General features: G+C 37.3%; 1 protein-coding gene across 3 annotated transcripts; it reads left to right on the top strand.

The window, feature by feature from the left end:
• Positions 1-35: 35 nt before the first annotated feature.
• TSPAN19 (tetraspanin 19) lies at positions 36-25,109 on the top strand. 3 transcript variants are annotated; one of them, XM_047741218.1, is made up of 9 exons: positions 36-95; positions 8,683-8,775; positions 8,859-8,931; positions 11,628-11,752; positions 15,253-15,327; positions 19,350-19,460; positions 21,454-21,597; positions 22,896-22,979; positions 24,247-25,106. In XM_047741218.1, the coding sequence occupies exons 2-9, from the start codon at positions 8,710-8,712 to the stop codon at positions 24,313-24,315; spliced, it is 747 nt and encodes a 248-aa protein (XP_047597174.1). In that variant the 5' UTR covers positions 36-95; positions 8,683-8,709; the 3' UTR covers positions 24,316-25,106. The 3 variants fall into 3 exon arrangements, with proteins under 3 accessions (XP_047597174.1, XP_047597173.1, XP_047597172.1); XM_047741217.1 differs by lacking the exon at positions 36-95 and adding an exon at positions 4,547-4,608 and having other exon boundaries at positions 24,282-25,109; XM_047741216.1 differs by lacking the exon at positions 36-95 and adding an exon at positions 4,548-4,608 and having other exon boundaries at positions 24,247-25,107.
• The last annotated feature ends 235 nt before the right edge of the window (positions 25,110-25,344 follow it).

Raw genomic sequence — 25,344 nt, 5'->3', positions numbered from 1 at the left:
TTTTCTTACCGGTGCCCCAGTAGGACAAACTATCTCCACTCGAAATTGGCCCGAACGCTGTACCTCAGGAGCTGAATGAGGAACGTTTTTTCCAGGTAGATTTTAATATTTAAATACTTTGGGAAAGTATTTAATAAAAAAACTACATTTTGCTACTGTTACCCAAGTAAAGGTAGCCTGACCTTTAAATTGTTTCTGATCTATCTATATTTATTACTTGCAACTAGTGAATGTCCAGTTGCCCACGTATAAACGGTTCATTCCACCAAATCTTAATCTTGCATAGTGATTTGTGGGGACTGAAATATGGAAGTGAAGCCAATAAATTGCTTTCCATGACAGCAATTTATTTTTAAAAAGACAAATAAATCAATTATCATTCAATGCCCATCAAAAAACCTCCAAGGGTGTGGGGTGAAATATGTTTTACTGTAAAATATTGACAGTGACACCCACTGTTTTAACATAAAATTTGAGGCTTAAGTATATATCATGCTGTTTAATTTTAACTTAAAAATTCATCAAAGTTGGGGCGCCTGAGTGGCAGCCTCTGTCTTCAGCTGAGGTCATGATCCCAGGGTCCTGGGCTCAAGCCCCGCCGGCCTGCTTCTCCCTCTCCCTGTGCCTGCTTGTGCTCTCTCTCCTTCAAATAATTAAATCTTTAAAAAAATTCATCTAAGTTCCATTTACTGTGGAGCAAATACGTAGTGTACAAAATGTGAGATTTATTTTAGTTAATAATAGATACTTCTGTTCAATTTTTTTTAAGTTTGCAAAGTATTAAATTCCAAGAGGAAGTGGCTAAGCATAATTGTAAAAGATATCTGACACAGAGTATACTAAAAGCAAACATTTACTTTGAGCCTTTGAAAGAAAATAGACTATTTCTTGGTAACAATTAACAACACATCAACATAACAACTAATAATATAGAGTGAGAAATAGGTAGATCTCTGATATTAAAAGAAACACATGTTAGTACCTCACTCAAAGACAATGATTTTCAAAAACCAACTAGTTCTGGTTTCAAATCTAATTAAAATTTAGGATATTTTCATTATCAAAGTCCATGCTCAAGTGTTATTTTTTCTTTCTTTTTGTTTTGTTTTGTTTTGTTTTGTTTTGTTTTGTTTTGTTTTGTTGCAAATTTACGGACTATTCAAATTCTTCATTTAAAATACTCAGGCTAGGGGCGCCTGGGTGGCTCAGTGGGTTAAAGCCTCTGCCTTCCGCCCAGGTCATGATCCCAGGGTCTTGGGATTGAGCCCTGCATCGGGACCCTCTGCTCAGCAGGGAGCCTGCTTCCTCCTCTCTCTCTGCCTGCCTCTCTGCCTGCCTTTCTGCCGACTTGTGCTGTCTGTCAAATAAATAAATAAAATCTTTAAAAATAATAATAATAAAATAAAATACTCAGGCTAGGGGCACCTGGATGGCTCAGTCTGTTAAGGGTCCTACTCTTGGTTTTGGCTCAGGTCATGATCTCAGGGTGGTGAGATGCATCCCCCCACCACCAAGTCTGCTTGAGATTATGAAACAATTCAGGCTTTTCCTACAGAATATCATTCCATTAGTAATCAATTAATTTCCATGACTAATTTTTTTTAAGATTTTTATTTATTTATTTGACAGACAGAGATCACAATAGCCTGAGAGGCAGGCAGAGAGAGAGGAGGAAGCAGGCTCCCCGCTGAGCAGAGAGCCCGATGAGGGGCTTGATCCCAGGACCCTGGGATCATGACCCAAGCCAAAGGCAGAGGCTTTAACCCACTGAGCCACCCAGGCGCCCCCATGACTAATTTTTTTTAGAGATTTTATTCATTTATTTGAGAGAGATTGAGAGCAGGAGCAGGGAGGAGGGGCAGAGGGAGAGAGAGAAGCAAACTCCCCCCTGAGCAGGGAGCCCAGTGTGGGACTTGATTCCTGGACTCTGGGATCCTGACTTGAGCCAAAAGCAGATGCTAAACAGACTGAGCCACCCAGGCGCTCTCCAGAAATAATTTTAAATTCGCTAAATTAGTAATCAGCTTTTTTAAAGATGAAGTCTGAGTTGCTTTTTATCTTAAATCTTACCTTGTCAAATAAATTGATAGTAAAAAAGAAAAATATTGAAAGTTCTGAAGATAGTTTATGGTGCATGCTACACATCTCTTGTTATTTTTTACTTTGGAGGAAAACTGACAATTCTATCAATTAGTCATAACTTAGCTATCACTAATTAATATTACTACATAAGGAACAAAATACTACAATTATCTCATATAGTTACAGATTATAAATCAATTTAACTTGAAACTAGTGTTTAACTGTGCAGCATTTAGCATAAGTTTATTTAGTTGAAAATTCCTAGATATTATAGCCTAAAATTGAGTATATCAGTTTGTCCATAACATTTTAACCTGAGTAGGTTTTTTTTTTTACTTTTTAATAAGCAGTTTTCATTTTATTAAATTTTTTAAAAGATTTTCTTTATTTATTCATGAGAGGCAAAAGGAGAGAGAGAGAGGGAGGCAGAAGAAGAGGGAGAAGCAGGCTCCCAGAAGAGCAGGGAGCCTAATGCAGAACTCCATCCCAGGACCCCAAGATCATGACATGAGCTGAAGGCAGACACTGAATCAACTGAACCACCCAGGCGCCCCTCTTTTCATTAAATTTTGATACTATTTTGAAAATCATCTGCAGGTCTGGTTAGTTTATAACCTATTGACCTAACACAATATATTTCTCTCAGAGAGCACATAATATTTATTGAGGACGTGAAAGGAGGAAAGATAACTGTCCGTTCCTCTGACATCTGACAAGAATAAGATTTCTTTGAAAAAGTTAGGTGGTGAGATGACTTTAATTTAAAAACATTTTTCAACAGTTGTCTTATTTTTTAGATGGCAGTGATATAATTTAAAGATCCCAGAATATCATTGTGAAGCTCAAATAGTTGCCTAACAGATGTTTGTTTTATTTTCTTGAGGATGACTGTTGTGTAATAATGTTTTTAATATGTGACCTACAGTGTTGGATTCTTAAGACTTCTGCTTCTCTTTCTCCCTTTAAAGACTGTCGCAAACTCTCAAGGTCCTTCTCTAATCCTCTTTGTGATCTCTGCAGCTCCCAATCACCAACTTATGTCCATCACTTTGCTACAGTTCCCATTCCCATTTCCCAACCTCTTGTGCTCCTCCTTTATGTACAATTACTATACTATCACAGGATTAGTAGGTAACATTTAGCCAGGTACTGGACTAAGTGTGTTCCAACATAATCTCGTTTTATTTTCACAGTATCCCTTTGAGGTGTGTGTTCTTCTACTCTGCATTTACAGGTGATGACACTGGAGGCTTGGGAAGAGTAGCAAGAGAGTGGTTTATATCTGTGGATTTGAATCTCAACCCTGCCACATGTTAACTAGTTGAACTCAAGAGCATTATTTTGCCTTCCTTAATCTCTTTTGTCATTGGTAATACTGGGGATAATAACACAATAGTACCTAATTGGCAAAACTTTGATAGTCAAGACAACCAATGTAAATGACATATTGTAGGATATGCCATAATTGTAATAGCCCAAGTAGTTAAGCTCTATAGACCTGAGTTCAAGTTTTATTTTGGTTTCTTTCTAACAACCCATCGCTGGCAATTCGACTTCCTACTATATCTCTCATGTCCCAGTTATCCCCATAACTGTCTTACAGTTTAGATGACATCATTTGTTATGAACTAATACGTTAGCTTTGTAAAGTAGCTGCCTCTCTTAGGTGTCTTTTCTAATTTGACTTCCACTCTGATGGCAGAAGTATGGTTCTCTATTACCTGCAGAAGAATAAAAGCAAATTCTTAGCAAAGCATATCTGATCTTTCAAAATCTTTACTGAGTCTATTTATCTAGCCTTATTTTTCATCTCTTGCCATTCTGACCCACGCCCCCATGCCCTTCACTATAAAGCTTGTGAGCATAGTATTCCATCTGCCATGAAATCTTCCTGTCTACCCCATTTTTGTCTGACTAGGACCTTCTTAATCAACCATCAAGGAATATCTCAACTTTGTCTTCTCTCTGAATTTCCCAGTTCCCTTTACTCCCTGTCCCTACACCCTCAACACATAATTCAAAGTGGACCATAGGTTTTAATATTTGACTCCTTGACAGGTTATTTATTCATTTCTGTGCTCCCATCTCCCGGCAGTGAGAAGGAATTTACAAAACAATAACAAAAAGTAATCAGGCTATTATTTAATTAGTGAAAAATGACACCTGTGAATAGGTGAATTATTATAAATTGTCCTTTTCTATATCACTTATACTATTAAAAATATCTGTTATTAGACCATTAATTACCTAATCAGGGAATGATCAAAAAAAATGCCATACCAGGACCTTATCTGATTAAGTTAAAAAGAAATTCTTTATCTATAGCAAAAACAGTGATAAAAACAAACCAAAACAAAACATAGTTCCTCCACACTACAAATATTTACATAGGAACTGCACTAACTTATTGTGTATCTTTGTGTTAGCACCTCTTTATTTTCATTGACGTTGTTTCCAGTATGTGGTGCTTGTGACTGGAAAGATGAGTACATGACTATCTCCTCTTCTCATTCTGTGCAAATATGGGTATGCACTTCCTTGACTTGTTGCTTAGACACCCTGTTTGTTGTGTTCTAACTCTTTAACCTGAACTGCTTCCTCTGGTCTGAATGCTTGTATTACCTCAAAATTCACATTCACACAATGAGATGGCATTAGAAGATGGGACTTTTAGGGGTGATTAGGTCATTGGGGGGATCCTTCTTGCATGGGATTAGTGCTCATAAATGAGACTGACGGAGCTCCTTAGCCCATTTCATCACAGGAAGATACAACAAGAAGTTTGAAACCTGGAAGAGGGTTCTCACCCATGAATGCTGGTGCCCTGATTTCAGACTTCTAGCCTCCAGAACTATGAGAAACAAATTTCTGTTGTTGTTGTTGTTGCTGTTGTTGCTGTTGTTTTCTCAAGATTTTATTTATTTATTTGACAGAGAGAAAAGGAGCATAAGAACAAACAGGGGGAGTGGTAGGCAGAGAGAGGGAGAAGCAGGCTCCCCGCTCAGCAGGAAGCCAGATGTGGGGCTTGATCCCAGGACCATGGGATCATGACCAGATGCTTAACTGACTGAGCCACCCAGGCTCCCCATTTCTGTTCTTTATAAGCATCCTAGTCTGTGGTATTTTGGTATAGCAGCTCAAATGAATTAAAACACTGCTGTTTTGAAGTTACCATGAACAACTTTCTTACCAAGTTGGCTGACTTTAAGAGTATTGTATTCTTACCCTTTTTGACCTCTATATCATGCAATACTATTTTAGAAAATTATTTCTCTACTGATTTCCATGAGATCATGCTTTGATTACATTTTCATTTTGTAAGAGTCTGCATTGAAAAATTCAAATTCCTAATTATGTCATTCTTTACTATCAAGCATCTACTCACTATTATCTGCAGTCAGTCCCCTCTTGCCCTCTCTTCTGTTCTTTTCCATGACATTAGCTCCTTGTGGATAATTCCCAAATCTGCATAACTTATGCTATCTAATTACTTGCACTCCATTTCTAGTGCTTAACCACAAACGTATCTTCTACAAACTCAAACTCATTTTTTTTTTAGATTTTATTTATTTATTTCACAGAGAGAGAGATCACAAGTAGGCAGAGAGGCAGGCAGAGAGAGAGGAGGGGAAGCAGGCTTCCTGCTGAGCAGAGAGCCCGATGCGGAACTTGATCCCAGGACCCTGGGATCAGGACCCGAGCCGAAGGCAGAGGCTTAACCCACTGAGCCACCCAGGCACCCTCAAACTCATTTATTAAACATGAAATATATGAGTGACACCTGGGTAGCTCAGTCAGTTAAGCATCTGCCTTCAGCTCATGACTCCCAGGGTCATGTGATCAAGTCCCACACTGGGCTCCTTGCTCAGTGCTTTTCCCTCTGCTTGCTGTTCCTCCTACTTGTTCTCTCTCTCTCTCTTTCTTTCTCACAAATAAATAAATAAAATATTTTTAAAAATAAAAAATAAACATGAAATATACGTTTTTTTCAATTTTCTGAATTTTTCTATTGTCAGTGATTACCACTTTCTTTCTTTAATTTTTCCATCCTACAGGAATCCTTCTGATTATCTTTACTTCTTTCTTTTCCATAATAAGGCATATTGAAACTATATCCAAGCCCTCTTTTTCTCCTCTATCTCTTACAATGCACTTTCTCAACTGTTGGGCATTTTGTTTGGTTCTTCTCACCCTACTTCACTTCTTTCCTTCATCTTGGGCATATAGTTGATTCCATCCCCATCTGAGACCTGCCATGTGACTTAGTATGTGCCGATGGAATACGAACAGAAGAGAAGTGGGCAACTTTCACCTCATTTGCTTGAAAGATGCTTCCCCGGGTTTACTCAAACTCCTTTCCTTTTTGCTGACTACACAGGATGACGCCCTGAGGAAATTTGGGAGCCAGACATGGAATAGGCGGAAGCAAGCCCCAAGACCCTAAGATGATCTCCTAGAAGAGAGCCAGTTACCCACCTTGGACTGAAAGAGAAATAGGCTTCAGTTTATTTTTGTAGGTGGCTCCTTTAATAAAGCATGTTAGCCCTGATTCTAACATGCTAATTATTACCAAATCAACAGTCAAGTCTATGCCTCTCAGTTCTTCACCAGAGTTCCTGCCGTGTTCTTCTTGTTCATTACTCTACTTTCTCATTCTCATTCACGGAGGCCCAGGACTTTGGTCCTGAGAAATTGTTTTGGCAATAGGAGAGGGTCACAACTTTCTTATAGGCTGAAGTAAATAGATTTGAAGCCAAAATTATATATCTACTGTATCTTAGGGAGAAATCGAAATAAAAATCAGGTAGTCTTGTTCTATCCAAACAGGCCGGACACTAGAAAAATCTAAGAATAAGGCTGGAGATGGAAACTGGAGAAACCAAATGGCAGTAGGGGACTTCAAAGCAAAGGGTGGAAGACAAAGCCTGGAGAGATTCCTTCAGCTGGGAAGGAAAACCATGGGGTTTCAGGGGAGGAATGTGGCTTTGGGTCAGACTAGGGAGGGGAAGTGCATAGATTCTAACCTAGAGATCTCTTATTTCTTCACTTTCCAGGGCGTACTTCGGTTCAACAAACAGAGGTCTTCCCAACTAGAGACAAAGGGCTTCAAATTAATCTTATTAAATCTGCTTTCAAGGGCGCCTGGGTGGCTCAGTGGTTTAAAGCCTCTGCCTTCGGCTCAGGTCCTGGGATCGAGCCCCACATCAGGCTCTCTGCTCAGCAGGGAGCCTGCTTCCCCCTCTCTCTCTGTCTGCCTCTCTGCCTACTTGTGATCTCTCTCTGTCAAATAAATAAATAAAAATCTTTTAAAAAAATCTGCTTTCATCATGTCAATTATGCACTGCATGATTAAAACACTATAAACTATGGGATACCGGGGTAGCTAAGTCAGTCAGGCAATCTGTCTTCTGCTCAGGTAATGATCCCAGAGTCCTGGGATCAAGTCCTGAATCAGGCTTCTTGCTCAGTGGGGACCCTGCTTCTCCCTCTGCCTGCTGCTCTTCCTGCTTATGCTCTCTTCTCTCTCTGACAAATAAATAAATAAAATCTTAAAAAAAAAATACTATATAATACTTTGTAAAATATGGTACTAGCCTGAACTGAAACAATGAAGGAAAAGAGAAAACCCGGAAACATGCCCAGGAAAATTTAAAACCTTCATATCTAATAAAGCACCAAACACCAATGATCTAAGTGTTGATTTTCCCATAAAAGTTTTAGGAAACTAAATTATATACTGTTAATTAACACAACCTTAAGTTGGTTTGTTCCCTTCCATTGTATGCCAAATTACTCCCTAATTAAATAATCTGATTCACCTACTCATTTATTAATTCAACAAATATCTAGTGAGTAGCTACTGTGCCCTATACTTTGGGATTATAATTTTTATAAGACCTACTCTGTCCACTAATAGACCTCAGAGTCTACATGGGAAGAAGAGACAAGTAAAGAGAAAATAGAGGGGGCAGCAAATTGAGGTTAGGTAAAGGCTTCCAAGGTGAGACCTCAGTGAGGAATCAATATTAGTCTGGGAAAGAGGAGGGACAGGCAGAGGTGAGGGAAAGCTTTCCAGCAAGGAGAACAAAGTATGTTAAGACTAGAAACAGGATAGGGGCGCCTGGGTGGCTCAGTGGGTTAAGCCGCTGCCTTCGGCTCAGGTCATGATCTCAGGGTCCTGGGATCGAGCCCCGCATTGGGCTCTCTGCTCGGCAGGGAGCCTGCTTCCTCCTCTCTCTCTACCTGCTTGTGATCTCTCTCTGTCAAATAAATAAATAAAATCTTTAAAAAAAAAAAAAAAGACTAGAAACAGAATAAAATATTTTACTTTCTGAAAATTAAAAGAAGTTTAGGAAGGTGGCTATTGGCATGTTATTCAAACGCCTTCTAGGTCTCAACTGCATAGTGCAGATAGAGAAGACAGGCCCAGTCTCAAGATATCTTCAACATGTCATTATATTCGGGATGGTGGAGAGGAATGTTATATTGACAACTGGTATCAGAAGAAAAATGTGCAAATAAATGACATGAGCAGGCAGAATTATTTAAAGTTGTTAATGTGTTGACTATTTATAGTAAAAGTTGTGGTTATCTTTTCAGGAACACCAATATCCGGGGAGAAAAAGAATGTTAAGAAAAAACAAAACGTTAATTTTTAAATACTTTCTTAATCTCATTAACGGAGCTTTCTTGGTAAGAGTCTTTATAATTATTTCATAAAGAAAATGTAATGCATTTTTATTGGCAAATATAAGCACTGACTCTCTTTTCTGTAGGTTCTTGGACTTTTACTCATGGGATTTGGTACATGGCTCTTACTAGATAGAAATAATGTTTTCATAGCTTTGGGTATGTATCTATTTTTCTTTTGCTCTCTGAGTGAAGCCAGGCATTCCATTTTAAATAATTGCTCGCATGATTTATTCAGCAGGTGGCACTATTTCTCCAAAATTCATTAAGCATTGTCCAAGAATGGAAGATTGTGGATTGTTCTAATACACTCTGAAAGAAAAGTGTGGCGACCAACATAGTGCTCAAGTTAAATCATTTCTTTTAAAATTCAATTACTCTCACCATCACGTTGCAAATAAAATATAATATTATTCAAATATAAATGAAATGGTTGAATGTGTTTAGCTGAATTTAGAAACGCTTCATTTTACAATTTTGTGGTACGCTGTGGTCACTATGGACTGAAGTTTAACAAAGTGTTATTTTCATACGCTTATCCTTGGTGGCTGGAAAGAAGCCATATTTCAACTGCTCGGTAGTCCTATGTGGCTATTGGGTATTGGCTATGTTGTTAGGCCGTGCAGATTTAGATTCTTTCCACTCGTCCGTAGGTTCTATTAGACAACACTGTTATCATTAAATGCATGTCAAAAGGCATGCGTACTCTAGAACAAACATTCCTTTGTGGACTTTAAGTAAGAAAAAAATACATTTGTAGGAAAACAAAAGCTAAATAAAAAGACTTAATAGGTAATAGAGTGTTATAAAATATTCTAATAATTTAGTTTATATTTAGTATATATAGTATATATATAATTTAGTTTAGTTATAAAAATAACTAATAATTTAGTTGAACTTCACCTACACCTAAGTGCCTGGTATCTTTATTCTCTTCTGTTCATATGCTTTGCTTATGGCAAAGTATTCATGATGTCCGAGTGCACACCTGGTTTGCTCAGAGTACGTGGGTGTGTGGAGATCTTACGACAGCCTTTCTGTCTTCCTTTCCTTCCCCAGAAGAATGGCAATGATAGCTTCCACTTCTTTAGTGTTCCCATACAGTACCTACTTTAATAATGTAGTAGTTAAGGTAGAGCAAAAGTCGTTTTCTTTTCTTTCCCTCCCTTATGGAATTGAAAGATAATTGTCATTAGCCTTAACCTTAATTCACCTTAACCTTAAACTTAATTCACCTTAATGTACTTGAATGTGGGGGGAAAGAAACCCTAAACAGTCAGAGACTTATCCTTTAATTTCTGTTTGTATTTTTTAATTATGTATTTAAATATTTAGCGACATCTCAGCTAAGATTTTAAGATATGGAACTGAAAATAACTGGTTTGTGGCAAGACACTGGTTGGTTCCTCCACTCTCTTTTATCTGCAACTTCCAGTGAACTTACCTCTTCTTAAAAATGATTCTGCCTTCACCTCTCCATTTGTAGTAACACCAGGCCACCTGTGATCCCTATCTTCCTTCCCTTTGCCACGAAAATAACGTCCGGTAGCCTTGTGTTCTGATCTCCTTTCTCAGCCATCTTCCAAATGTCACCGAAATAATTTAAGATGAAAATCTACCCATATAACATGAAAAGCTTTTTTCTGGTTCCCCACTGCTATTTTTTATTCATAGGACAAATACTTACAGAGTCTATTCTACATGTTAGGCACAATCCCGTCAGTGGAGGACAAGACAGATTTTTGTCCTCATGGAGCTTAATTCCAGTGATGAAGACCGATAAGAGCCTAAAAGTGTGCATAATTTGGCCCCAACAAACCTTCCCAGTTTCACCTGCTTCCGATCCTAAGGGCCAGCAAAGCTGAATTTCCAACACATACTGTGCTGTTCTGTGTCCCAGAAGGCCTCTGTCATTCCAACCGAGATCCTTCCAGTTCTCACTTAAAGCCCAAGCACAGTGTTGCCTTCACCAGCAATCTTACCTAACTACACTCTCCAGTCTCCTCCCTCTACTGGCTTAGGGGCTCCTGTACCCAGGGGTGTGCTGGTACATGTTTAACAACTGGCTCTGGGATAGAAAGTCTTGATTTATGGTATTTACTGATTTCTGTGGTTTAAAGATATAATGCCACGATGGCTGATTTCACTGTGCCAACATGAACTGAGTTGGCTGATGAATTTTGTGAAAATTGAACAGTTGGCGTTTATGAGCCAGAACAGGCTGGCTCCAACAACTGTTCTCCCATAAAACCTGGGGCATATTTAATTTATTTTTTCTTCTTCTTCTTTTTTTTTTTTTAACAAATATTTGTTAGGCACTTAGTGTTCTACAGTCTGTGTCATAACACGAAGCATTTAACAGTTAGTCTGTTGACTATATAAATATATATATAGTCTCTAGCAGAGAAAGCCCAATCTAGATGGAGAGAGAATAAAATATAGTTTTAATGGGGTCATATTACCAATAAACTCAGACTTTCATATAAGAAAAACTTAACCCACATGTGTGTAGATGCCCCCCAAATTTTTATGAATAAATTCATAAATGTTTAGATGTTCATTAAATATAGAAGAGTTCACTCCAGGAAAAAATTTCTGCTTTCATAGAAGACAACGAAGATAAGGCAAAGGGAAAGAGATCTTTTGAGATTGAAGAAATTTTCTATTATATCATTAATGGAAGAAAAATTGTTGCCAAGGCTAAGTAAGAGGGTGCTAGAATGAAGTTTAAAAAAGAGAGATGGAGAATCCTACAGGTTTGGCAGAAACTGCTTGGGGAAATCTTGGGTTACTACATATATTATTAAATAGAACACAACATTACTTGATAATAATTTATTTTGTGGTTTCCACAGATGAAAATAACCACTTGATAGTATATATTTTTCAAATTTTGATGGGAACTGGATCTGCTATCGTTCTTCTTTGTCTCTTGGGTTATTTGGGAATTCACAACGAAGTCAGATGGCTCCTACTTCTGGTATGTATTTCATTTTAATAACATGAACTAATTTGTATCTTTGATTTTGAGTGTCTGTGTCTCACCAATGAGAAATAATGATTTACATCACCGTAACGCTGCAGCATAGGGAATAAGGTAAATGAAGCACTCCCTTTCGAGAAGCTTCTAGGTAGAATGTTCTCGGAGAACTTTCCATGGATCAAATCTGGACTTCTGCACTTAACACTTAGATATTACTTTTTAACAGAGTCAATAGGAATCCATCTCCTAGGATAAACTACAATTAACCAAAATTAAGAATCTGAAGACTAAAATCCAAATAAACTATTAAGGCCAACAAGCAATGGGACCCATCAAGGAAAAGAAAACATGTCCTGTACTCAGCATGTTTTCTCCCTGTGGGAATGCCATGTGGGAAGCTAACTTATAACTGAGATCACAATTTATTATTTAACAAAGAGAAATAAAACTGCTGAGAGGCCAGACTCTGGCATCTGGCTAGCACACTATGTCTCCCTAACCATATAATGTGAAGAGATAAGCTATAATTAGGAATATAGACATGAACATGAGCCATTTACCATACATGTGGCAGGTATGGGTCACAATTCACACACTCAGATGAAACATAGCTTTTAAACATTTTATTTTAATCAAATCAGTTTTGATTCGCAGGCACTCTCTTGTCCAACAAAATGAAATTCAACTGCAGACATTGTGTCTCTTACCAGGAAGAACGAGGAAAGACTTAGCTTTTATGCAGCACTGAAAGTCTGGGTGGTTGGTTGGTCACTGTGACATTGGTTATCAGTCTTCACTGGTTACCATGAAAACTCTCACTTTCCCAGCTCGCAGGATCCTTTCCGGTCTACTCATTCTGCTGTTTGAATGGTCTAGGGTGGCAAAGGCAGAGCAGCTCTTCATGCAGTTTACAATATATCATCCAGAATACCATATAGTTTACCGTACAGTGCAGCAGTGAAACCTTTTGCGAAGGACTGGTAGAGAGCATGACCTCAGCTCCTTCTCCACAGTATGCTTCCCCTGAAACATTCACCCTCCCAGTGACACAGCAATTAAAGGACTAACGCCTGACACAGGAATTAGTTATTTCCCAATAATTGATAGCTCTTCTAATTTGAATATTCCCCCAGCAGAAGCTTTTTGGGCAAAGCTGGAAACCACACTTCCTTTTCCCTCTGTGGTCTGACCACTCACCTGGGGAACTGCAGGAAGCCCAGTGAGAGACTCTGTTGTTCTGGGAATGAATAAGCCTCCACGATCAGTCTCAGACTCTTTTTAGTCTAAAAAGAGACTTCACTCTCTCTTCTCAAATCCCACCTTTCTCTTCTTCCATGATACTGAGCACAATTTTCTCACTGGGCTTCTAATTTTGGATCTGGAGACCAGGACAGAAATGACTTACAGGAAAGTTTTGATTTGCTCCTTGCCATAAATTTCCATTTAGGCAAAGAAAGCACAGAGCTTGGTACTAGTGTAAGATGGGGTCAGTAAGGAAAGGCGAAACTAGAAGGAGAAAAACAGGCATCTTCTAAGTTTCTCCCTTATTGGATTCAAGTATTAATGGGCTGTGACTGAGAAGTCTGACAGACCTCATCATAAGGAATGTACATAATACTGGGTCCTGGAGCCAAGACACCACACTCTTCTTTGGATGCCCCAAGGAAGGGCAGTGCTACATTTGGCCATCAAGCCACTTTTGCTCTTCTCCTCTGAATTTACCAATACTTTTCTGATGGATACATTTTTCCTTTAACCATGTTAATTCACACAGTCAGGTTATGGTCCAATTTTATAGGCCTAAGTACTATACTTCGGCTTAATGGTGACTTTGCATGCCTACTCCAATTGAATAGATACTAGTTTTACAGTTTAAACTTTGTTTTTGGCTCTATTTGGGGTTTGGTTTGGTTTTGTTTTTAGGATTTTCTTTTCTTTGGAGAAGGAGAGAGAGAGAGCATGACTTGGGGGAGGGGGACAGAAGAAGAGTGAGAGCACACTCCCCACCATGCAGGGAGCCCCACACAGGGCTCTATCCCAGGACCCTGAGAACATGACCTGAGCGAAAGGCAGACGCTTAACTGAAGGAGCCACCCAGGCGCCGCTTTGGGACAGTTCTACTTCCCTTTTTTAAAAGTTCTTGGGCAGTATCTCACTGTACTCTCTAAGCACTAATAACACATAAATAACTGAATTTTTCTTGTTACGATAAACATCTAACTACTGTTAAAAGGGAATCTTCAAAGGTAAAAATCATGCCTTACATTTGTGTCAATGAACATGTGTCAGAGACTTGATTTAAATCATCAGTAAGGGAACCAGTAAGAAGTAAAAACTGGTTGAAGGAGAATTAGAGATTTATATTCTCTATAGACTATATTCATTTGCCTTTCCATGAATAGGAATCATTTTGCATTGCAACGGACAGGGAACTTTTCTATTACTATCAGAATTCTGTAAGTTAACTGTATACAGAATCGAACGGTAGTTTCATCAAAGGTAATATTGCATACCCCTACAGGATCAGAAACCTGGGAATGTTCATTAGACCACAACCAGCTTGCCATTAAAAAGAAACCCAGTAATATTCTTTTATTGCTTTACACAATTTTTCCTGCTCTACCAATTTTATTTTAGTGAAGATTAACAGATATCATATATAGAAGTATTAAAAATCTGAACTTCTAAACAGATCTAAAGACCATATTTTTGTCTCTGAAAATAGGAAGTATAATTTATATCAACCAACAAATTTTAGTTAACTGTTTTAAAGTAGTAATGTTTAAAATATGTGAAATTAAGAATACTAACAGTAAGTCATTCTTATATTTTAGTTAGTTAAATATTCATACTGCTAACTTTAAAAAATCATTATAAATTCTAGATAATATGTGCTACTATGTGCTCCTATCATGAAGAAGATTGCAGTGACCATAAGTTTAAAAAATATAGTTACATAAGCGTGGAAATAATTTCACTTGACTTGGATAGAAGTATTTTCAGTTTTCAAAGGAATAGTTTAAATGTATATAAAGACTTAATTTTACTCTAGCAGATGCTTTTGTTATTTTCTGGGGGTTTGTTGTTATTGTTACTTTGCACCTGACGGGTTTGTGTAGTAAGTCTCAATTCAGTGAGATTTCTAGTGTTAGCAGACTGGATGTTAAGGGAAGGTCCAGATAAGTGAGTTCCCTGCTATGACAGTTTTGGGTTTGAATGAAGGAAAATCATCAACAACTTTGTTAGACCAAGTGGTCTATAGTGTGCTCACTGAACACTATCACTTCTCTCTCAATTCTTATCCAAATGCTCAGTGAATTTTATTCTTTGCCTTTTTGTTTGAATAACTTCACTCATGTATATGAAAGCAGGGGACCATCAATACCTGTGTGTATTTTAAGACTGTGTATTTCCTAGACATGTGTCTTGCCATCCCTGAAGCATCTAAGACACATATTAGAAGCACAGTTGCCATCTCTGTTTTTCTTTTGTTTCAGTACACAGCACTGCTAATGTGGGCCTTTGGTGTTCAGGTTGTGCTTTCAACATTCATCTTTATAAAGGAAAAGGAGGTATGGAAAGATCATCTTTTTATTTGAAATCTAAAGAAAATTAGATATCTTAAAATATTGAGAGCTATGAGCCTATATTAAGAGTGAAAGGTAAATGGCTTTGCAGGGTGGGGGGGGGGGTAGATTCATTGGAAGTACTATATAATTCTCTAAGGAAAGGGCCAGGGATCAGATCTGAAAGGGGGCTAGGGAAATTTATCTTCAACTCAGCAGAAGATTGAGAAAAATATAAACAAAGAACATGGGGGAAGAAGGGGTGATACTGAGTGCAGGAAGTCCAAAATTGGCCCCCAGCCAACTGTGGCTACCATGATTGACCCAATTCTATTTTTCTATATAGACTGACCATACTCTATTTTTTATAAAGAAATACCTTTAGATTTGTACAAATTTGAAATTTAGTGACTTTACTTAAATTAGATAAACTGGAAGCACCTAGATGGCTCAGTTCATTAAATATCCAAGTCTTGATTTCAGCTCAGGTCATGATCATGGGTTGTGATATCAAGCCCTGTGTCAGGCTTCCTGCTGAGCAGAGAATCTGCTTGAAGATTCTCTCCCTCTGCCCCTCCCTGCCCACCCCCTCAATTAAATTTTTTTAAAAATCTTTAAAATAACAAATGAATAAATAAATAAATATGAACTGAATAATTCATGTATTTTGCACAGTTGTGGGTCATGAGTGATATGATTAATCACAATAAGATTTACATGTGTCAAATTAACATTAAAAACATATAATAAATTATCTGGAAAAAAACTTTTGGAAACAACACTTATCTATTAAGGTCAATGATGATTTGTAATTTTTAAAGAGATTTCATGGTTTCAGTGCAATCATGGTCTATATTTGTGTTGTGGGAGATTGTCCTGCAGGGAAAGAACACGGACTTGAAGTCATACAGATCTGCAGATGGCGAGTGCTCAACAAGCTACTTCACAGCCCTGAGCCTATGTCTTCATCTGTATATATGCTTCATTCCTACTTCCCATATAGAGTGACCATCAACTGACAACTTAAAAAGTTTCTGTTACAGAGTAGCTACTTAAGGACTCTCTTCCTTTCCTTAATTAATTTCCAAAGAAAGCCCCTGATGCATTCCTGTGCTTCCTAGCCTTCAAATTCTCTCTGATGTAGAATCCCAAACAATGACCAAACCCCCAAAAATCTTTCGTACATAACACCATTGCCTTCCAGCTTCATTTGCTCTCCTGTGCTTGCTATCTATCCTGGATATCTAACCACCCAGGACTTCTTGCTAATGACCTAACACTTAGTACTAAAATTTCTTCTCGTGTGTAAGAGTGTGTGTGTGTGTGTGCGCGCGCGCGCGCGTGTGCAGCATGTGAGTTCTGTAAAGCTGTTTTTGTGGCAAACCACTACATCCTAACTGATCAGCCTCTCACTTTGGGATCTGGTGATACAACTTGAATATAACACTTAGGGATCCTTTGCACATAAATTTAATTCATCAACGTTGTCCATAGTCACTTAGCTATTATTCACATACACGTCTCTACTAAGAATCAGAAGGGCCGGGGCACCTGGGTGACTCAGTGGGTTAAAGCCTCTGCCTTCCGCCCAGGTCATGGTCTCAGGGTCCAGGGATCGAGCCCCGCATCGGGCTCTCTGCTCCGTGGGGAGCTTGCTTCCTCCCGCTTCTCTCTCTCTGCCTGCCTCTCTGCCTACTTGTGATCTCCGTCTGTCAAATGAAAAAACAAAATCTTTAAAAAAAAAAAAAAAAGATTAAAAAAAAATCAGAAAGGCCATTTGAGAATAATTACCATGTGCCAGAAATTGGGATAACCACTTTATAGGCAATATAGTTTTGATCCTCACAACAATCCCCAGAGATGCATTGTTAGTCCTACTTTCTAGAACAGGAGACTGAGGCTTTGAGAGGAGAAATACTTGCTAAAATACATCATGGCCGAATGATAGTGCCTGGATTCAAACACTTATTAACTGAGTCTAGAGCTAACAGCTTGTTTACATTGATTTTTCTTCTATATTCATATTAGATTAAGCTCTTAGGAGCCTCTAAATCTTTTATGCCACTTAGAGCACCCAACAGTGTTGAAGGTACAGTAGGGCTTCAATGGATGTTTGTCAAAATAAATATGGGTGAGGGAGTTTTATTTATATAGTAGTCACAGAGATCATATGTGATACTCTTATGTACTAAGATGTGATTTATATACACTCTGGATCTCCCGAATAATGCTTTAGAGGGTAAATAAGGGCTTAAGTCTGCTCCTTCCCCACAACAATATAAAACGGAAAAATATTTTCTATTCTAAATAAAACTTGGGTGCCTGGGTGGCTCAGTTGGTTAAGTGACTGCCTTCGGTTCAGGTCATGATCCTGGAGTCTCAGGATCTAGTCTCACATCAGGCTCCCTGCCCAGCAGGGAGTCTGCTTCTCCCTCTGACCCTCCCCCTTCTCATGCTCTCTCTTTCACTCTTTCTCTCTCAAATAAATAAATAAAACCTTTAAAAAATAAACTTAGAAAATAAGTTCAATAAATAACTTAGAGATCTTGTACACATGGTTTAATTGTTGTGGTACTCCCACCAGTAATTTTATTTTCATTACTCAAAGACAGCATAATACAATGGGAAATCATTAGACTAGAATTCAAATGAACCATATTTAAAAGTTTCAGCTCCTCATCATTATTCATGTAAACAAAGCAAATAACTAAATTCTCTGCGTATCTCCTTGTTCACAAAACGGAAATACTATCTCTGCTTTCTACCTTTTATCTTAGCTACGAAAGTCATATAACCTTTTAAATATTTAAGTAAGTTACTATTAAAATTTACTTCCACAATATATAGATTTTGAAATAGTAGTTCCCCTCCAAACCTTCAAATCTGATTTTTTTGTTATAGTATTTTGAAAGGATAATTTTTTCAATTAAAAAGCATAATTCTTGGATTAATATACAGTAGGCACAAGTCAATGATTTTATTTAACATCTGGATTAATGTGGGAATGGGTAAGAAGTTTTCACTTTCTACCAGTTTGAGGGAGAGTCCAAAGAGAAGGCAGTTATAAAGATCATATCTTAATATATACAAAACATGGTTGAGGGGCGATACCAGTTACATGCCACCAGGAAAAATTCATTTGTATTTCTCCGACAATCAATTGTCTAACAATAGCTTACTACGACTTACAAAAGTTGTAAAGTAAGTTAAAAACTGAGAAAGGTACAGACCCCCCATGGGAAGACCCTGAAGTTATGCTAAAGAAAGCCTATTCCTGGGGCACCTGGGTGGCTCAGTTGGTTGGGCGACTGCCTTCGGCTCAGGTCATGATCCCAGAGCCCTGGGATCGAGTCCTACATCAGGCTCCCAGCTCCATGGGGAGTCTGCTTCTCCCTCTGACCTCCCCTCTCATGCTCTCTCACTCTCTCTCTCCAATAAATAAAATAAAATTAAAAAAAAAAAAGGAAAGCCTATTCCATTGGAAAAATACTCAGCAATCCTTTTGGGTCATTTCAAGGTCTTTCACAATTTTTTTCTGAGGGTACAAGAAGAAAGGCAGAATCCTTCAACATTCAGAAGAATGGCACATAACTTACTCCCTAATCATAAAAGAAATCTCATATATTCCTCCCATAGATCTCAATGCAAAAAACCAAATGCCTCCACACTCACATGACATTGTTAAAAAAGAGAATAAAGAAGAAAAAGAAAACGCTTAGTAATAAGCAGAAAACAGCAAACTGACTAGAATACTCTCTTATTAGGAACCATAAAGAAAGTTTCTTTCAGATTTTAACCTTTTTTCTTTCCAGGTTTTTATTTAAATTCCAGTTAGTTTATAATTTCAGGCATAGAATTAGTGATTATATATACAATGGAATATTACTCAGCCATAGAAAGAATGAAATCCTGCCATTTGGAACAATATGGATGGAGCTAGAGAGTATTATGCTAAACAAAATAAGACAGTCAGAAAAAGACAAATATCATATAACTTCAGATTTTGACTTTTGATCAATTTTCAACAGGTTCACCAAGTATTGTATGATAAAATTGACTTAATCATTATTGAGTATGGATCTAAAGATATGCCTGAAGATATACCCAAATGGATTATTCTGAATTCTCTACAGAAAACAGTAAGAAAAAATGAACATAAAACTTAAAAAAAATGAATGTCAAACATGATCACCATAGTGTCAATGGAGGAAGGTAAGGGCAGGACATAGGGACAGAGAAGCGAGAGGTTTTTGTATTTCTTTTCCCCAGAACTGGCTTAATAACACTGTTCCCACTTACAAATCTTGAGTTTTATCCTTCTTTTATAACTTATATCTCCTATTCTTGGTTAACTGATGTGCATTTTAACCTGGTTTCACCTGTAGAAGAGCTGGTGGTCTTCTGCCAAGTGGCGTAGTCTGCCCTGCGACACCTGTGAGAGAGAAGTCCCAAGACAGTCGTTGCCAGCTGCAAGGAAGCATGTTAGTTAACATTTGAGCCAGAATGTCAGGTTTGCCACATAGCTTTTTGACCCTGGACAAGTAAACCTATTAATTTCAAGTTCCATATTTGTAAAATGGACAGAATAATCCTTGCCTCTGGTTGGCAGGAATCAATGAAGTCATATATAGAATGTATAGGGAACCTTGGATCTGGAACATAATAAGTAACTAATACTTGTTAGCTAACATTATTAGGATTATTTCACAGTTCAAATATATCTAGGCAGGGTACAGGAATGGATATTGTCTCCCAGATGGTTTACAGGAATAGATCGGCAGCTGGAAGACCATAAATGCTTGATAAAGAAAATAGCAAGCATTGACATAGCCCCAGATCTTTTTGTAAGTGTTTTGCATGTATCAATTCATCTAATCCTTCCAACCCAATGAAGTAAGAACTATTATCCTCATTTTATAGGTAGTAACATACCCAGGGTCACACAGCTAATTAAGTGGAAGAGCCAAGATTCAATTCCAGAAAATGTAGTCTTAGATGTTGTACTCTTAACTACTATACTAGGTGCCCCCACATAAACATAGTTATTATTCTTGGTGTATATATTAACAGTATGGCATTTTAGGAGAATTGAAATATAATTATAAATGCTTTTACTCATCTTGGTTTTTTTTTTCCCTCCTCCGATATATATCTGTGACATGTACATGTATTGCCTTTTTGGATTGCATTAGGACTGATGGTAGAGAATCAGACCCTCCTGTGAACATAACCTGATGAACAGGAAAACAGTTCTATGTATGACATCACTATTATTAATGAGAATTAAGCTTATAGTTCCTGTCATGAGTGTAGTTGAGATAGTGCATACAGATTCGATCAAGCTCATTTTCAATACCCAAACTCTAAAGCATTATTTTAGTCAGTCATTTCCAAGATTGTTGGTACATATTGTGACATAGGCAGGACTGATGTCATAATTTTCAATAACAAGGTTAGAAAACAATGAAATATTCACTCCAACTTTGTCTCTTATTCTTGGTGACAAAAACATAAGCTGATTCTTTCACATCCTTCCAATTCAACTTTATAGGATTGGAAATGAGATATTTCTTAAATATCTTATCATTTCTATGGCTGTTTGCCTTATCATCCTTTTTGGTTCTCTGTGGCCATTTTCACACAATACAAAATTGGAAGTTAATATCTTACATTAATCCTAAGAGAATAAAAAGAACCCTGAACCTCTCTATGTATATTACATACATATGGCAGCATTTGGGGGATAAATATAAAGAGAACTACTACAGTGGGAAGGGAGATATGGCAACAATGATTTCCTCTTCTGTATTCTGGTCCAGGCATAATTTGTAGCTTCAGTAAGGCAGGTTCACCTTCCATCCTGTGTTCCTTTAGGCTAAGTTCAGACCTAACAATTTTATGCAAACATAGCCCACTTGTATTTAAAGGTCTTTAGTTCTGGTTAGCATCAACAACAGTAGCAACAAAGTATGGATTAAACCAACAAAACTATGCTTATATTTGTAATTCACTACATTCCAATGGAGAAGAATACATCTTCTTCACAAAAACTACTTTATTGTGCCTGGGAATCATAATTAACTGCATTCTGAATATTTTATAGTAAAATTCATAGAATTTTTTTTTTTCTAGTTGCAATGTTGTGGCCAGTACAATTACACAGATTGGATAAAGAATAAAAATAAAGAAACTCCAGAACAGGTGCCATGTTCTTGCACAAATTCTACATTAAGAAAGTGGTTTTGTGATGAGCCACTGAATGCAACTTACCTAGAGGTAAGGATAAAGCTCTCTAAGTGTTTACACTGCCTCCTTTGTTGTTTTTTTTTTCCAAGTCAATTTAGAATTCTGAGCAAAGTTTTATATAAAAACAATTTTATTCAGAGTGATTAGGTTCTCCAGTTACTTTATGAAACTAAACTCATAATTAGATGAATAATTATTTCAGGTATATAATAAATAAATTAAACTTTCTGAAATTATGCCATGTAAGTGCTCCTAGAACTTAGAATACCATCAATCTTTCTCTCCAATCCATGTTCTCAAATCCCTGCAAAGAGAGGAGGCACTTTTGGTAAATCTCTGGTGTTTAGGGTTGGTAAGGGAGTTGCAGTACCAGAAGCAAAGAGTTATGAGGATTGGCAAAAACTAAAGGGAGGGGAGCCTAGCAATGACACAAGCAGTGTTCGGGTAAATGTAGCAGAAGCAAGAGTAGGGGTTCATCTGCTACTTACAGTTAGAGGTTACTGATAAATGAGATTTTCATCCCAAGAACTTCTAATATTTTATATAGTTTGTATGCTGATGTTATTCTAACTGTAAGATTTATTTTTCAATTACATAATTCATTTATAGATAAATAGAGCCTTATGTTGTTTTAAAAAATCTCTTCCTGGGACGCCTGGGTATCTCAGTCATTAAGCGTCTGCCTTCAGCTCAGGTCATGATCCCAGGGTCCTGGGATCGAGCCCCACATCCAGTTGCCTGCTCAGTGGGAAGCCTGCTTCTCCCTCTCCCACTTCCCCTGTTTGTGTTCCCTCTCTCACTATCTTTCTCTGTGAAATAAATAAACTCTTTTATAATAATAATACAATAAGTTTTTAAAAATAAATAAATAAATAGCTTTTCCTATTTGAGAAATAATCACTTTAGGTTGAAGTATATACCTTGCTGAATTACAGTAATCTGCAGAAAATTAAATCACTCTCTAGATTTAATAAATTTCTGATTTCAGGGCACCTGGCAGGCTCAGTCAGTGGAGTGTGCAACTCTTGATCTCAAGGTTATATGTTCGAGCCCCACATTGGGTGTAGAGAGTACTTAGAGATAAAATCTTTTAAAAAAATTTTCTGAGTTTAAGTACATGACATCTTAGCAACTTTAAAAGTAGTAACTGAGATGTCGTGCTATCATATGAATTTCTCTGGGCTAAAAAGTCTGGTCTCCAGTTACACATTTACTTGCTTTTTAGACTTTGGTAAATTATTATCTCTATGTTTCTTCTTCTTTGTAATAGAATTACATATAAGACCATTTCCATCTCCAAGTCAATCCAAATAACTTTTTTTCCTTAGGGTTGTGAAAATAAGATCAACACATGGTATAGTGGTAATGCTTTAACATTAATCGGAATTAACTTTGGACTTTTGGCTTCAGAGGTAAGCTTTTGTTCATATGTTTAAAGGCAAAAAAATATTAAGTAGAAACCATACATTACAAACTACAGAACAACCAACCGGAGTCCTAATCAGACAAATTAATACACTAGGAGTCAGGATCTTGAGACTATCCACATCCAGGAGAGATGCACATCCTAACTGGAAGTGATATCCCCAAATCAGCCAAAAGGGATGATCAGTTAATAAATGGTCATCCAGGAATTTAGTAATTTCATTGCTTTGTGAGATAAAAAAAAAAAAAAATACTTCATATCTCAGCAGCAAAAGCCCATGCCAGACAGTCTTCATGTTGGCAAAATGGAAATCTAGACTGATGTTTGTTTGACATTAATAAGTCTACTATTCACTCATACACTCATTCATTCATTCATTCATTCAATAAATTTGGAAAGGGAAGAACATCTACTATGTCAGGTACTGTGCTAGCTGTTAGAGATACAGTGGGAAGCAAAACAGACACATTCCGTGACCTGCATGGTGCCAGCTGCAGGATCCAGATTCAAAAGCAGAACCTCCTTCTCCAGCTTCTGTGAAGATCAATGAAAACAGGGAAAGGCTGTAAATTTGAAGAAACTGTGAGAGTGAATACATTATTACAGTGTAGACTGTAACATTGCAATGAATATATAGCACATGTTTTGGTCAGAACAGGATACAGCATTTAATTTTATGTTGATCCACAAAGGCATTGACCTAAGGTTCCATAAATTCTCTTCAACTGGTAACGGTTATAGTCTCAGAATGGTGATTAAGACACTCTTTTAAGCAACAATACCATTTTTTTGAAATGTGTATTCTCTATTATGTTTATGCTGCACTATTTAAGACAAGACTGAATGGGAGATGGTACCTGTGGTCCATTTTATTTTCTACCCTTTGCACACCATCTTTAATGATCCTATCACAAAAAGAAGCAATTTGGTAGGACTGAGGACATAGAGAGATGACGAACAAGAACCAGATCAGCAATTCAAGATATCTAGCCCAATGAGAGCCCATGTAATTAAAATTGAACCGTCTATTACTTAGTCCCTCCATAAATGAACTTGGTGGCAGCAGGGTTGCTGTAGAAGACTCACTTTGCAGACTTCTTATTTGCAACCATATGTACCTTACTCCAAAATTTCCCTACCCTCTTTGATCCCCTTTCCCTATACAGCATACATTTAGGTGATTCTAAGTGTTAGCTTTGCAAATCACGCTTATTGATTACATTTTGATCTCCTATCACTTCCTTTTCTTCCAGGTTTTGCAAATCTTATTAACTATTTCTTTCGTCAGACACATCAAGAATAGAATATATTCAGGAGTGTGATCTTTGGATTTTAATTTGCCCAGAAGAAACCAGCTAATTCTCAAAATAATCACATCATGTTCTTTTACTCCATGCCCCGCACCCACCAAAACAGTTTTGAATTATATTAGTTAAGTTTAGGACTTATTCAAGTCATTGGTTATATGTAACATAGAATTATTGAATATTATAATAAATCACTCTGTGAAATTATTATTAATTTGTTTTTCAAAATATCAAATTCTGCAGTTCAGAACTTTACCTTGAGTTTTCTGAATTCAGAGGATATCATCATATATACTGAATTCAAAATGTGAAGTATCACCATATTTCAAGTTTCTTTTGTAGAAAAAAATACTTACATCACGCTCAAAAAACATTAATTAAGTAAGCAATTATGACATGCACCTTACATTTCCAAATTTTAACAAAACAACACTGATCTGTGGGAGATTTAAAAGAAAGGTTGAAAACCATGACACTGACCTCTGTACTTAATTAATCATTTATTTCTGTCTTCTGTTCAATGCTTCAAAGTGGATAATAAACTTAAAATTTTACAGACTTGGGTGTATGTCAATAGCAGTAATAAAATATTAAAATCACACTGAATTTTGAACTGTAATGAAAATGTCTTAAATGATCACCGAATTCCCATACCCAACTTGCTCCTCATTTTCTCTCTTTTCTTAAATTTTGTTCAGTGCATGCATACACAATTCTCTGAAGGATAGAAAAATAACCTACCTGTTCTGTTTTCCTAAAAATGATTTTGTGAGAACAGAAAAAAAAAAATCCTTTAACAAATAAGAAGTGCTATGTAGGGGCGCCTGGGTGGCTCAGTGGGTTAAGCTTCTGCCTTCAGCTCAGGTCATGATCTCAGGGTCCTGGGATGGAGTCCCGAGTCGGGCTCTCTGCTCAGCAGGGAGCCTGCTTCCCTCTCTCTCTCTCTCTGCCTGACTCTCCGTCTACTTGTGATCTCTCTCTGTCAAATAAATAAATAAAATCTTAAAAAAAAAAAAAGAAGTGCTATGTAAATGTGAGGCAATC

Source organism: Lutra lutra, chromosome 8, assembly GCF_902655055.1.
Source record: "Lutra lutra chromosome 8, mLutLut1.2, whole genome shotgun sequence".
NCBI classification, from domain to species: Eukaryota; Metazoa; Chordata; class Mammalia; order Carnivora; family Mustelidae; genus Lutra; species Lutra lutra.
The sequence above is the reverse complement of the archived record's forward strand: the minus strand, read 5'-3'. Positions and strand labels throughout refer to the sequence as shown.